Here is a 14,800-nt window from a genome sequence, read left to right as displayed (position 1 = left end):
TATCATCAATAGTCACAGGTGAGGTGCCAGAAGTTTGGAGGTTGGCAAACGTGGTGCCACTGTTTAAGAAGGGCGGTAAAGACAAGCCAGGGAACTATAGACCGGTGAGCCTGACCTTTGTGGTGGGCAAGTTGTTGAAGGGAATCCTGAGGGACAGGATGTACATGTATTTGGAAAGGCAAGGACTGATTTGGAATAGTCAACATGGCTTTGTGTGTGGGAAATCATGTCTCACAAACTTGATTGAGTTTTTTGAAGAAGTAACAAAGAAGATTGATGAGGGCAGAGCAGTAGATGTGATCTATATGGACTTCAGTAAGGCGTTCGATAAGGTTCCCCATGGGAGACTGATTAACAAGGTTAGATGTCATGGAATACAGGGAGAACTAGCTATTTGGATACAGAACTGGCTCAAACATAGAAGACAGAGGGTGGTGGTGGAGGGTTGTTTATCAGACTGAAGGCCTGTGACCAGTGGAGTACCACAAGGATCGGTGCTGGGCCCTCTACTTTTTGACATTTAAATAAATGATTTGGATGTGAGCATAAGAGGTATAGTTAGTAAGTTTGCAGAAGATACCAAAATTGGTGGTGTAGTGGACAGCGAAGAGGGTTACCTCAAATTACAACAGGATCTGGACCAGATGGGCCAATGGGCTGCGAGGTGGCAGATGGAGTTTAATTCAGATAAATGTGAGGTGCTGCATTTTGGGAAAGCAAATCTTAGCAGGACTTAATACACTTAATGGTCCTAGGGAGTATTGCTGAACAAAGAGACCTAGGAGTGCAGGTTCATAGCTCCTTGAAAGTGGAGTCGCAGGTGGATAGGATAGTGAAGAAGGCATTTGGTATGCTTTCCTTTAATGGTCAGAGTATTGAGTACAGGAGTTGGGAAGTCATGTTGCGGCTGTACAGGACATTGGTTAGGCCACTGTTGGAATATTGCGTGCAATTCTGGTCTTCCTTTCGGAAAGATGTTGTGAAACTTGAAAGTGTTCAGAAAAGATTTACAAGGATGTTGCCAGGGTTGGAGGATCTGAGCTACAGGGAGAGGCTGAACAGGCTGGGGCTGTTTTCCCTGGAGCGTCAGAGGCTGAGGGGTGACCTTATAGAGGTTTACAAAATTATGTGGGGTATAGATAGGATAAGTAGACAAAGTCTTTTCCCTGGGGTCGGGGAGTCCAGAACTAGAGGGCATAGGTTTAGGGTGAGAGGAGAAAGATATAAAAGAGACCTAAGGGGCAACTTTTTCACACAGAGGGTAGTACGTGTATGGAATGAGCTGCCAGAGGAAGTGGTGGAGGCTGGTACAATTGCAACATTTAAGAGGCATTTGGATGAGTACATGAATGAGAAGGCTTTGGAGAGATATGGGCCAGATGCTGGCTGGTGGGACTAGATTGGGTTGGGATATCTGGTCGGCATAGGTGGGTTGGACCGAAGGGTCTGTTTCTATGCTGTACATCTCTTTGACTCTATGACTCTAATTACTTTAATAAGCTTATGTGATCATCTCGAATCCTCTGACATCTCCACTATAGATTACTTTTGAAAGTCTTCTTTGTTACATCGACTCTCAATTCCCTTAGTTATCTGGACGGAAGCCATCCAGATTAATTTATGTCACCTTCATTGCCCCAAATAGACTCCACTTTCTTGCCACCTAATTCACGTTTCCACGCGAGAAATGCTTTTTGATTATCTTTATTGCTAAATCTTATTCCACTCTCTTTGCCTGTCTTATTTGTCTTTCCATATCCGCTCTCAACTAATTGATTTTCTTTGTTTTCACTTGAAGAATTCACAAGATATGCATCAAGCCATTTTTGTTATATTTTATTCTCTACCTCTCTCCTCATCCAAAGAACTGTCTCTGATTTCCTAATCTTACACCTTGTTAGATTGTTCCAGCCTGTATTTGAAATGTCATTTCTTTAAAGTTTAACCATCGATCCATTTCACTGAAGTGAGATTCCTTATCGTCCTATTTAAGTATACTCTTTGCTCTTTATTATCAATCCAAAACTTCTTACAATAATCACTCTTATCCAAATGTTCTCCACAGATGCTTAGTCCATGTCATTCCTCAGGACCAGATCCAGCAATACCTGCTTCCAAGTTGCATCAAAAACATACTAATGAAGGAAGTTCTCCTAAACACATTTCTGAAGCACTTTCCCCCCCTTTACCAAATCACCCCCAACCCCAATACCATTTAATTCTTGCACATTTTTGATTTTTTTGCATAGCTAATTTAAAAAGAAGCCATGAGATCAAGGTGCCACCAGCTAGTTCAACATTTATTGCCCATCCCTAGTTGCCTTGAGAAGTTGGCAGTGAGTGGTTTTCTTGAACTATTGCAGTCCATGTATTGTAGGTACACCCACAGTTCTGCAAGGAAGAGAGTTCTCGAATTTTGACCCTGTGACAGTAAAAGAACAGTGATATAGTTCCAAGACAGAATAGAATGTGGTTTGGAGAAGAATTTGCAAGTGTTGGATTCCTATGCATCCTGTATCCTTTTTCTTCTAAGTGGTAAAGGTTATGGGTTTGAAAGTTACTATTGAAGGTGCCTTGGTGAATTGCTGTACCACATATAGTAGATGGTGTACAGTGTATCAGTGAATATTGGGGTGGTGGTTAGAGTGATGATCAAGTTTTTTTTTCCTGGATTGTGTCAAGCTTCTTGAGTATCGTCGGAGTATTTTATCATAATTACGAGGGGTGAATAGTCTTCAGTGAGTCAGGAAGGCATTTGGTAAGATGTTTTGTCAAAGGGTGCTATGCAAGATAGGAACATGTGGTGGAGGATGTAACATATTAGCATAGATAAAAAGTATTGGTTAACTAATAGGAAATGGAAAGTAGCGATGAATAGGTCATGTTTAAGTTAACAAACTGTAACCAATAGAGAGCCATAGGGTTCAGTGCTGGGTCTTATTTGTGATCTGTATCAATGATTTGGATGAGGAGATACAATGTATGCTAGCTTTAGGCAGAGGTGTATTCACATGGTCACCGAACCAGTAATACAATACTCTAGAGTAATGCTCTTCAGACATGGGTTCAGATCTCACTGTTAGATTTAGTTAGCTATTATGGGTTAAAGAGAGATGTATTTATTCATATTCAGCAAATTTCCAGTGAACCTCATATTCCTTTAGGACTGTTGTCAGGAGAAACCTCCAAGGGAACTTCATACCACATAAATCCAAATGTTTATAGTATATTCCTAAAGGAGTCAAGAGGGATTAGGTGACAGGAGAGTAGACAGATACTGATAAATGGAGCAAACAATCCTTGATTGGATGAATAAGACTATGACTACAATATACACCACTTTTTTAATGTTGGGGAAAAAAGGGAGATTAACCAAACTGCAATGAGATGCTGACATGACTCAAATGGTGTAAAAGTACTGAATTTTTCTGTATTCCTTAGAGTTGATTCTAACTAGGGTAGCATTTTCCCTGCATTGGCTTAAATAAACAATCGTAAATATGTACTCAGTTTGCAGTGATTGATCATTTCAAGTTACCACAAACTACCAAAACAGTTTGCATGGAGGAGTTTAAACCAAGTGAATAAAAAAAAAACTGGAATTTTAAAAAATCTAGGTGACCAGAGATGCAGGAGGTAGTGCTGAAGCAACCTCAGTTCTTGAGTTTGTCTAACAGATTTGAGACTCTTGCTCCATGTGTATGAGTGTGGGCTCTGTATGGAGGATGAGCAAACTGACCACAGCACCATGGTACAGGGAATCATTCAAGAGAGGAGAGAAAAGAGAAAATATAGTTGTAAATACAAACAAACATAAGATTAGCAGGTGTATTCTGGGAAGTGGTAATTATGCTTGATAAATTACTGGATGTTGAGGATGTAACTGGCAGAGTTGATAAGGGGACTAGTGGATATGATTTAAGTAGACTTTCAGAAAGCTCTTGAAAAAGGACCCACATAAGAGATTTGCAGGTAAATTAGAACTCATGGGAGTAGGGGTAGCATACTGATGTGGTTATTATATTCTTTGGTGATCAGAAACCAAAATGTAGGAAAACATGGTCTTTTACCAAAAGGGCAGGCAGTGTTTAGTGGGGTATGCAGAGATCGGTGTGTGGACCCCAGCTAATCACAACATATATTGGTCACTTAAGTGAGGGAACGGGATGTAACATTTCCAAGTTTGCAGATGACAAAACTGGCAGGAGGGTTAGCTATAAAGGAGGATGCAAAGATGCTTCGTGTGATTTGGACAAGTTGAGTGGGCAGGCAGGTATGAGGGAAGTGAAGTAAATGTAAGGTTATCCACTTTGGTAGCAAAAACAGGAAGATGGATTATTATCAGATTAGGAAAGGAGGTAGTGCAATGAGACTTGGGTGTTCTTGGACACAGTTCCTAAAAGCAAGCATGTGGGTACAGCTGATTGAAGGTGGTAAATGGTATGTGGCCTTCATGCTGACAGTGTTCAAGTACAGGCGATGGGATGTCTTGCTGCAACTAATACAGGGCCTTAGTGAGACTTCATGTAGCAGTTTTGGGTTCCTGATAAGAGGGACATCCTGTCTGTGGAGGGAGTGCAACCAGACTGAGTTCTAGGATGCCAGGTCTGATGTGTGTAGGACTATATTCACTGGAGTTTAGATGAAAAAGAGGGGATCTCAGAAAAACCTAAATTTTAGGACTAGACAGGGTACATTTTTAATGAACAGAGGTCCAACACCAGAGGTCACAAGCTAAGAACATGAGTAGACTATTTAGAACAGATGAGAAATTTCTTCACCCAGAAAGTGATGAGGCTGTGGAATTGTCTGCCACAGAAAGTGGTAGAGGTCAAAACATTGAATGTTTTCAAGCAGCAGTTAGATATAATTGTTAGCACTAACTAAGTCAATGGATTTGGATAGAAAGTGGGAACACTGATCAGTTAAGACCATATTGAATGGTAAAGACAGCTCAAAAAGGGTGAAATGGCAAATGTGTGCCTATTTTCTATGTTTCTATTCTAGACAAGTAAAGGAGTAAGACAGACTATGGAAATGGTCAGGCAAAGAAGTGGGCAACAGACAAGGATGCAGTCTAGACTGCATAATCAGAAGGATAAAGGGATATGCTTGGATAGATAAGATTGTCAGATATGTGTGTAATCTAGGCAATGAACTGAAGCCAGAAAGTGTATTTAGCATGTGATTTTAAGTTGCACATGTGACTAAAGTAGTGAATGCTTGGAGTACTGAAATGGACTGCTGGCCCTCCATGTGTATGCTAGAATAAATGCTCACAATTGCCCATTGTTCCTAATGGGAACTTTATGAATAACATATCAGACACCAAGTTTATAGCTTAAAAGAAACTTACTTTAGCAGAACAAAGTTAAACCCTATCTCCTTTAATCATGAGGAAAACAACCCATCTATCCAATCTCTTCATAAACTCAGGCAACATTCTGCTAAATCTACTCTCCAGTAGTATCACATCCCTCCTATACTGCACAATACTCTAGCTGTACAGTAACCACCATTTTATACATTCTTGATGCTAAAGGAAAGCAAGCAAGCTGTGGAAAGAGTAGACCCTTTTACCAACTTAAGTTGTCCTAGAATAGGAAATCTATACAAGGCAAGTGGTTAAAAAAAGAGTTGGCCTTGCCAACACAATAAATTGTGCTCTAAAGACACAAGTAGAAGGTAGACAGTATTGCATTAGCAGTCAAATGAGCACTAGAGACCTTTGTAAATACAAGCCAGGCCACAAAGTTAAATGTCAAGGCAACCTGGCATCTTACCCTCATTGAAATGTGGACATTGCTGGATAATCCAGTATTAATTACCTAGTAAATATTGCACAAAGAACAATATTGTTCTTTGTGCAAAGTCAGGATGGCATACAACTTGCAAGAAAATACAGGTGTGGCCTTTGCTGCCCTTATCCAACCCAGCTGCAGAGCTTGGATGAGCCTTGGCAAGTTGTTAGAGTACACTTTATAGCTGGTACATTCTTTTGCCCTGTATGTCAGTGAAGGTCATGAGTAGTGTATGAGCTACCATTTGAGTCTGACCTGAATGGCACCAAGCTTGTATTCTGGGTGCAACACCAATCAAGGCAAGTGTGGAATATTCCACCACACCATCTAGTCTGATGCTAATTGCAGATAACTTTGTTTAAATAAAAACAAAGCGGTCAAAAAATCTCTGGATCAGTCTTAGTGATGGCAATTCACCATTTTTAATCTGGTCTATCTTGTGACTCCAGACCTACAGCAATGTGGTTACCTTTTCATGGTCCTCAAATGGTCCAACGAGCCCTAGTTTGGCAGCAGCTTAGAAAATGGGCAATGAATGCTGGAACAGTTAGCAAAACCCCTATTTGTGGTCATGTTGGTGGTTCACAAAACAACTGATTCTCGCTCTGTACTGAGAAAATACCTTTAAAGTGTTGCAATGGTCAGGCAACAACCTTCTGAACCCATGCTCAAGTGGGCTCAACCATCTTTTGGCCACAGCTGTTGGCTACCACCTCCAACAGCTCTTCATGGATACAAAGATAATTATTGAACACTAAGAAAACTTGGTCATTGACATACTGGGCAAAGCTTAGACTATGAGATTGACCTAGTGCTGTCTGGGTCATGACAGGCTTTGAAGTTAGTGTCTGGAAGGAGTTTCAATTTACCAGATTTGACAGTTTTGAATCTATTATAAACTAGGAGAAACTATTGACACCAAAATGTTGATACTTGGGTATTTAATGGGTTCAGTTACCTTGGCCCCATAAACCCTTCGGCCCCCCCCAATGAAAATGGCTGCTTGAGATTGCCTAGCCCAGTCTGTCCCCTCAGTTAAGAGCACTAACTTAGTAATAAGCACTTCTCCACTGCCTAAGCAGAGCACCTAGGCCCACAACTGACTCCAGTGAGCACATACCCAGAGTGGAAACTAGAACGACAAGATTTAAATTTAAGCACTGAATGCACATTGGCGGTGTCCCTTGTAGAAGGCTCAAGTCTATTCCAGAAGTGGAGACATCTGATTAGGTTGATTAAAAGTCTTCAAGTAGAGCCTGAAAACACTATTAAACTTTTAGTTAACTGAAGATAGACCTCAGTTGTAGATCCAGGGTGGCCTGGGTGTTCTTGACACATTTTCCTCAGACAGTCTATTCAAAAGGTGTCATTGTCTCTTGACCAGCTAAGGCTTGAACCAGTCTTCCTTCAAGAGTCTGGAAGACTGCTTAGATAGCATGTGTTTAAAGACCTTAGTCTGTTAAGTCTAAATTCCCTGCAGAACCAGGGGCATGACATTAAAGATAGGGCCTGTCCAGGGCTGGATGTTAAATACTATACATTGTATGAAGTTATGAGAAGTTGAACTTTTAAAAATCACAAAAGGTTCAGGCAAGAAGGTAAATTGATGTTAGACAAGTCTTAAGGGCAAGCTAGGTCATGAGCAGGCTGAGTGCAGAATGGCCTGTTCTTGGCTGAGTAGTGTTCCGACTGGTTTTGCAATACAGCTAAAACAAGAGCTAACTTGCCACACCAAAGCACTGTAGTTTATTGTATAATATTTCAAAGTATTCATTACAGAATGAGAAGTCTGTTAGAAATACTTCAAACACCACAATGACAGAAGGTCAATCATTTGTTATCCATCAATGATTTGTAATGTTCATCCTGGAATAGAGTTTGGTCCTCAGTAACGGGGAATCTGGATCACACCAGCAACCAGCAGTCCGAACAAAATCACAAAAGTAAGGATGGACAGAGATGTTGTGGCTATATTCAGCGATTTGGATGTTGAGCTGTAGTTTTCAGCTGTAGCTACATCTCCCACAGCTTTACGATCTCTAGACTGCAAGAGGAGAGAAAGTTGTGACACTTCAGATTTCAGCAATATCTAATCACTGCCTAAGACAGATAGAAGTTTGCTTCCTCAGTAATGCCTCTATCCTCTATCACCCAGAGGGGTGAGAATGCAGGTAAGATGTGACAACTATTTTCTTTAGAAGGGGAGATAATACAAATTTACTCCAATTCCAAATAAGGCTGGGCAGCATTATGGCTGTGGTTAATACTTAGTGAGTGGGTTCAATTTCAGCCTTGGGTAGAGTTTGTCGAAACCCAGACATGACAATATGCAAGGTACTCAGTTTTGTACTACTCCAAAGATGTGTAGTCTAGGTGGGTTTGCCATGGAAAGTGTGCCATTATGAGGATAGGGTAAGGGTCTGGCAGAGATTCTCCAAGGGTTGGTGTAGACTGTGGGTCAAGTGGCCTGTTTGTATTGTGGGCATTCTAGAACTGTGACTAATTATAGAACAGAAAGATTATTCCCACTGATTAAGGATCCTAGAGCTAGGAATGTTATTGAACCAATAAGGTCCAACCATTAAGATATTCAAACACTTCTACACAAGAGTAGTTAGAGTCCCAAATACCTACAAGTGACAGTTAGGTTCAAATCAGAGATACAGTTCAAGATATGGGTATAGAGTTTGAGCAGATCCGCCATGATTTCATTGCTTAGCAAAACAGGCTCAAGGGCCTACACCTGTTCATTGGTTAACACGGAAGTCAATGACTAGTTCTGAAGATTCTAATCTTGTAGTGCTAAGGCTGCAGGCACTCAAGTCTCAGCCCAATGACAAACCAATTAAAACAGAAACAGTACAATTCAATGACACCAAGATATTAGCTGACTAATCAATGTCATGCTTTAATTTAGTTTGAGAACCACCAAAAGAGGGGGTCAAAGTATCAAATAGATGAGTGCAAACAAAACATCAGCAGGAGGTTTACTGTTTGCATCTAGAAGGGAGCAGATGAGAGAGCAGACATGCATGCAAGCCTTTCAAATGAACAAAATTTACAGCCCAGAACAGGCTCTCTGGCCCTCCAAATCAACTGTCTAAACCTGTTGCCCAATTCTTAAGCATTTGGCTCACTGCTCCCCACCTACTCATGCATCTGGAGATGCTACTGTGCCTGCCTCTACCACCTCTGTTGGCAGTGTTCCAGACACCTACCACCCTGTGTGAAGTGCGTATCCCCTTTAAAACTTCCCACCTCTTACCTTGAAGAGGTGACCTTGTTATTGAGTCCTTTACACTGGAAAAAGCTTCTCTTATACCCTTCATGATTTTGTAAGCTTCATGCAAGTCTCCCTCAATTTCCTTTTTCTCCCCTAAAGATAAACCTAACCTACTCAACTGGTCATAGCTAGCACCTTCCATACCAGGCAAACCTTCCCTGCACCTTTCCCCAAAGCATCCACATCCTTGTGGATACATTGTATAAAGCATTCTAAATGCAGCTAAACCAGTGACTTGCCAGCTCTTATACTCAATACCCCATTGAATGAAGGCAATCATACTATGCCTTCTTGACCACTATCCACCTGTGCAGTAACCTTCAAGGTTGAATGGACCTGCACTCCCAGATCTCTGCCCACCAGCTTTTCCCAAGGCTCTTCATTCATTGGATAATTCACTCTAGAATTAGTCTTGCCTAAATGCATCACCTAATTTGTCTGGTTTGAAAGCCATCTGCCACTTTTCTGCCCAACTCTGGTCAATCTATATCCTCCTGTATTTGATAACCTCATGCTTTCTGCTACTCCAATCTTGTATCACCACCAACAGCATCTTCTTGAAGACTTGTTTATATTATGAACAATGGCCCCAAACACTGACCCCTGTGGACCACCACTAGTCACTTTTTCCATTGAGAAACTCCCTTCAGCTACTATGTCTCCTGTTGCTCAACCAGTTCTTTATCCACCTAGTAGAACACCCTGCACACTGCTTTCTACCATGGGAACCTTAAACACCTTACTAAAGTCCATGACTGACATGACCAGCCCTTCCTTTGTCTATCAATGTTGTCACTTCATTGACAAACTCTTGTCAAGGCATGATCTCCCCTGCACAAAACCATGTTGCCTATCACTGATAAGCCCATTCTTTTCTAAATAGAGATTGATCCAATCCCTCAGTACCTTCTCCAGCAATTTCCCACTACTGATGTCAGGCTCAGAGTACAGTTACTCGAATATCCTTACTGCCCATGTACAGGGGACAAGATGAGCAACCCTCCAGTCCTCTAGCACCTTACTTGTATTTAAGGATGTCACAAAGATATCTGTCAGGGCTCCAGCTATTTCCTCTCAGCAACATGAGATAGATCCCCAGGACCAGATGGGATCTGTCTAACTTAACCTACCCAACACATCTTCCCTACTTATGTCAACATGATCCAGAATAATTAAACTTCTATCTCTAATCTCAACTTTCATGTTCCTCTAAGCACTGATACAACTTAATTCAGAATCTCACCCATTCTCAGGTTTGACAGCCTTCCTTTGTTGAAATTCTTTAGTGGACCAATCCTCTTTAGTCACCTACTTGTTTCTTATGCAAGTAGTGCTTGGAATTCTCCTTAACTCTGCTCACTAGAGTCATGACCCCTTTTAGCCTGTTTGATTCCTCATTTAAGACTTGTCCTACTCTTCCAATATTCCTCCAGAACCTGTTCTGAGCTGCATAGACCTTATGTACACTTTGCTTTTCCTCCTGGGAAGCCATACAATCTGTCACCCACAGTTCATGATTCTTGACGGTCCTATTCTTTGCCTTCAATGGGACATTCCTTCCTGCATTTTGCAGGTCTCCCACTACTCAAATGTGGACTTCCTTCAAATAGCTGTGTCCAATCCTCTACTTAACTTTGATATATTTGACCATGGCCCAGTTTAGTACTCTTCCCTTTAGGGCACACTATGAAGATTCTACAACTTACAGAATTGTTGTGACTGTCCCCTACTGCAACTTCTACCACCTGTCCTGGCAGATTTCCTAGTACCAGGTCCAATATGGCCCCTTCCCTCAGACTATGGAGGTACTGCTCTAGAAAATTTTCCTGGACACTTCTTACAAATTCTATCCCATCCAGACTTCTGATATTAAGTATCAGTCAATGATAAATCCCCATCACTACCCTATTGCCTCTACATCTTTCCATAATCTGTTTACCCATTTGTTCTTCTATCACATGCTTACTGTTGAGAGGCCTGTAACAGGCCCAGCCATTGACTGCACCCTTATTTCTCAGCTCCACCCATAATGCCTCACTACCCAAGATCTCCATAGTGCGCTTCTTTCACACAGGCATGATGTTGTCCCTGACCAGCAATGCAACACCATCCCTCCCTGTCCAAAGTATCTATATCCTGGGACAGAGTTGCCAATCATGCCCTTCCTTCAACCAAATCAGTGATTGCAATAATGTCATACTCCAGGCACCAATCCAAGACCCAATTTCATCTGCCTTACACACTATACTCATTAAAATAGATGCATTTCAGGCCACCATTTTTTTTAAACACATCTGCTCTCTGCCTACTTTTCCCTTTAATACTATCTTCATAATTCTTAGTCTCCACCTCACTGTCTTCTGGTTCCCAGAACCCTGTCATATTAGTTTAAAACCTCCCCAGCAATAGTCACAAAGATTCCCCAAGGACATTGGTTCCAGTCTGGTTCAGATGTAGACCATTTTGTAATAGACCCACCTTCCCCAGAAGGAATCCGTGTCCAACAAATCCCTCAAGCCAAGTGTTCATCCTGCCTATTTTTTCCCTCATTTCTGCACTGGCTAGTACATGGCACTGGTAGTAGTAATCCTGGGATCATTACCTTAGAGGTCCTCCTCTTTAGCTTCTCCAAAGTGGATTTCATTGGAAAAGTCAAATTTGGCACTTCAAATTTCAGCCTAGAGTTTCTTTGTTTAAACAATAGAATTCACTATCCTCTGTGTAGAAAACACCCAGTTGACAAGCTTGGAGAATTCCCCCATCTAGTTGGGAATAACCAATCCCTTATTTGAAGGGAAAGGGACAATAGTTCAAGAAAGCTCAGCACCTTTGGTTGCTTATGACAGACCCATCCTGGGAACAAGCACTAATTTTAAATAGAATCAGATCCCTGCATTGGATAAAGAGGCCATTCAGCCCATCAAGTCTGCACTAACCTTCAAACATCTCACCTAGAGTCCCCACAATCTTCATGGGGAAGAAAGTCATCCACCTAACCACTGTCCTAGCTTTTTTTGGGGGGGGGCAGGAAAAAAAGCACAAGAGTACCTGAGCATTGGATGAAAACTTCATGGACACCCAAGGCTGGAATCAAACCAGGATCCTTGGTGCTATGAAGCAACAATGCTAGCCACTGAGCCACATACCACCCAGAGAGAAAAAAAAAGAGCCCTGTCTAGAATGAGCTGATCAAACAACTCCATAAAACAAGCTTGCAGTGCAAGTTTTTAAACCAATCTGCTCCAGGTATTTGCTGCTGTAATAAAAATCAGTCATGTGGACACTATCCAAAAAAGTGAAAGAACTACATGCAGTTTCTCTCAGCTGACCTTTTACCCCAATTAGAAAAAAAATTCAGCATGCAGAAATAGTGGTCATTTAGCTCACATCCATTTAAAACAGAATATCAAATTCCCCCCACTTCACTAGAATGTTTTGTTCACAAACTTGGTTGGACCCCAACCTGAACTAATGGATCTAATTCTGGGCACCATGCTTTAAGATGTCACAGCCTTGGAGGAAGAGTGACTAAGGGATTGACAAGAGATGGGCTGGTTTCATCCAAGACTTGAACGTGGGATTGTTCACAGGGCAAAAAAGGACATTAAAAATTCAGGAGGTAGTTTAAAAATGCTAAAGTTTTTTAAAAAGTGACTAAGATTTAAAATCTGCCAATTGATAAAGACAAGCAATTTATCAGATGCAATACAAGTCTAGAAAACCAAAACAAGTTACCAGACAGGATACATATCTGAAAGAGGGTAATACAAAACAGTTTAAAGAATAGAAAGTTTCCACAAAAGGAATGAGTTTAATTCAAGTCTGAGATGAGTGGGCAAGAGCAGAGAGTGGGGTTATCAGAATTTAAAAAAAAGAGTTGCACTCATTATGGAGTCAATTTGCCTTCTGGGTGCAGTTACTTAACCCAGGCAAAGGGTATAGGAGAGACCAGATCTGGGCAAAGTTATTTTTCCAACACCCTAAACTACCATTGCAGTCTTAATAAGATATTCACGCGAAAATACGAGACTCAGGTTGTAATCTCCCATTCCTCAACAGAGAAGAAAAGAAGAAAGCGTGGATTTGATCGCATACTTATTAAAAAGCCACAAACTCACCTTAACTGAAAAGACCAAAGCCAAAAAGCCAAGGCAACAAAAGTTGCAGTGAACGAAGTTGAAAAGAGACCAGAGAACGTGGTCACTGACCGGCGGAGTACCGGTTCCAATAGTCACCACGGTCGAGGGTACATCATCGCTGCTGTGTGGCCCTCGGAAACGGTCAAGTTCTTGGTCGATCATGGGTTGGTTCACTTTGCCCTCCATAGCAGATTACAACAGAGCAACTAGTACCAACCTAAGCACCGCTCCTTTCTGCAGCAATAGGCTGAGCAGCTGTCTGTGATTCCCGAACTGCAGCTGGGTGTTATAAACGATCATTGATCCGAGAGGGTGGGTCTCCAGATAAAATCGTTAACTGCATAAAGTACTGCCCCAATGTCTGCCAATTGGTTATCGAATCTTTCCCTTCCTATAGTGTGGTGACAAGAACTGCACACAATAAGTGCAGCTGCACCAGCGTTTTGTACAACTGCAGCATGACCTCAATCCCTCTGCTAATAAAAGCTATATGCCTTCTTAACAGCCCTATCAACCTGGCTGGCAACTTTGAGAGAGCTATGTACATGGACACCAAGATCTCTCTGCTCATCTACACTACCAAAAATCTTACCATTCGCCCAGTACTCTGCATTCCTGTTACTTCTTCCAAAGTGAATCACCTCACACTTTTCAGCATTAATCTCCATTTGCCACCTCTCAGCCCAGCTCTGTGGCTTACCTCTGTCCCTCTGTAACCTACAACATCCTTCGGCACTTTCCATAACTGTACCTTAGTGTCATCCGCAAATTTACTAACTCATCCTCTACCCCCTCATCCAGGTCATTTATAAAAAAGACAAACAGCCGTGGACCCAAAACAGATCTTCATAATACACCACGAGTAACTGATCTCCATGATGAATATTTCTCAAAAACCACCACCCTCTGCCTTCTTTCAGCTCGCCAATTTTTGATCCAAAGTGCTCAATCACCCTCAATCCCATGATTCTATATTTTGTGTAGTAGCCTACCATGTGTAGGTGGGTGGGAACAAGAGCTACTGAGAGGGGTGTAGTTGTAGATGGGGCAACGACGGAATGTAGTGAATCTATCAGGAGGTTTTTCATGTGATGAAACAAAAGCAGCACGGTGGGCACCGTGGGCAGCACGGTGGCACAGTGGTTAGCACTGCTGCCTCACAGCGCCGGGTTCAATTCCTGCCTCAGGCGACTGACTGTGTGGAGTTTTCACGTTCTCCCCGTGTCTGCGTGGGTTTCCTCCGGGTGCTCCGGTTTCCTCCCACAGTCCAAAGATGTGCAGGTCAGGTGAATTGGCCATGCTAAATTGTCCGTAGTGTTAGGTAAGGGGTTGATGTAGATGTAGGGGTATGGGTGGGTACGCTTCGGCGGGGCGGTGTGGACTTGTTGGGCCGAAGGGCCTGTTTCCACACTGTAAGTAATCTAATCTAATCTAATCTAATCTAATCTAAAAGGATTGGTTAAAGTGTGTCTGCTTTAACGCAAGAATGTCAGAAATAGGAGTGATGAACTTGGAGCATGGATCAGTACTTGGGACTATGATGTTGTGCCCATAACGGAGACATGGTGGAATGGTTG

General features: G+C 41.9%; 1 protein-coding gene across 1 annotated transcript; it reads right to left on the bottom strand.

The window, feature by feature from the left end:
- Window positions 1-7,524: 7,524 nt before the first annotated feature.
- LOC140493372 (dispanin subfamily A member 2b-like) lies at window positions 7,525-13,585 on the bottom strand. Its single transcript, XM_072591768.1, has 2 exons — window positions 13,203-13,585; window positions 7,525-7,845 (listed from the first exon to the last, which is right to left on the bottom strand). Exons 1-2 carry the CDS (start codon window positions 13,407-13,409, stop codon window positions 7,687-7,689), a joined length of 366 nt encoding a protein of 121 aa, XP_072447869.1. The 5' UTR covers window positions 13,410-13,585; the 3' UTR covers window positions 7,525-7,686.
- Between the last annotated feature and the right edge of the window lie 1,215 nt (window positions 13,586-14,800).

This window comes from Chiloscyllium punctatum, chromosome 22 (assembly GCF_047496795.1).
Source record: "Chiloscyllium punctatum isolate Juve2018m chromosome 22, sChiPun1.3, whole genome shotgun sequence".
Taxonomy (NCBI): Eukaryota; Metazoa; Chordata; class Chondrichthyes; order Orectolobiformes; family Hemiscylliidae; genus Chiloscyllium; species Chiloscyllium punctatum.
Note: the sequence above shows the minus strand (reverse complement) of the source record. Positions and strands in the feature narration are given on the sequence as shown.

Coding starts and splice junctions, on each gene's coding strand:
- LOC140493372 (XM_072591768.1), bottom strand. CDS start 13,409: ATGGAGGGCAAAGTGAACCAACCCATGATCGACCAAGAACTTGACCGT. Junction 7,846..13,202: donor CTTTGGTCTTTTCAGTTAAG/GTGAGTTTGTGG, acceptor CTCCTCTTGCAG/TCTAGAGATCGTAAAGCTGT.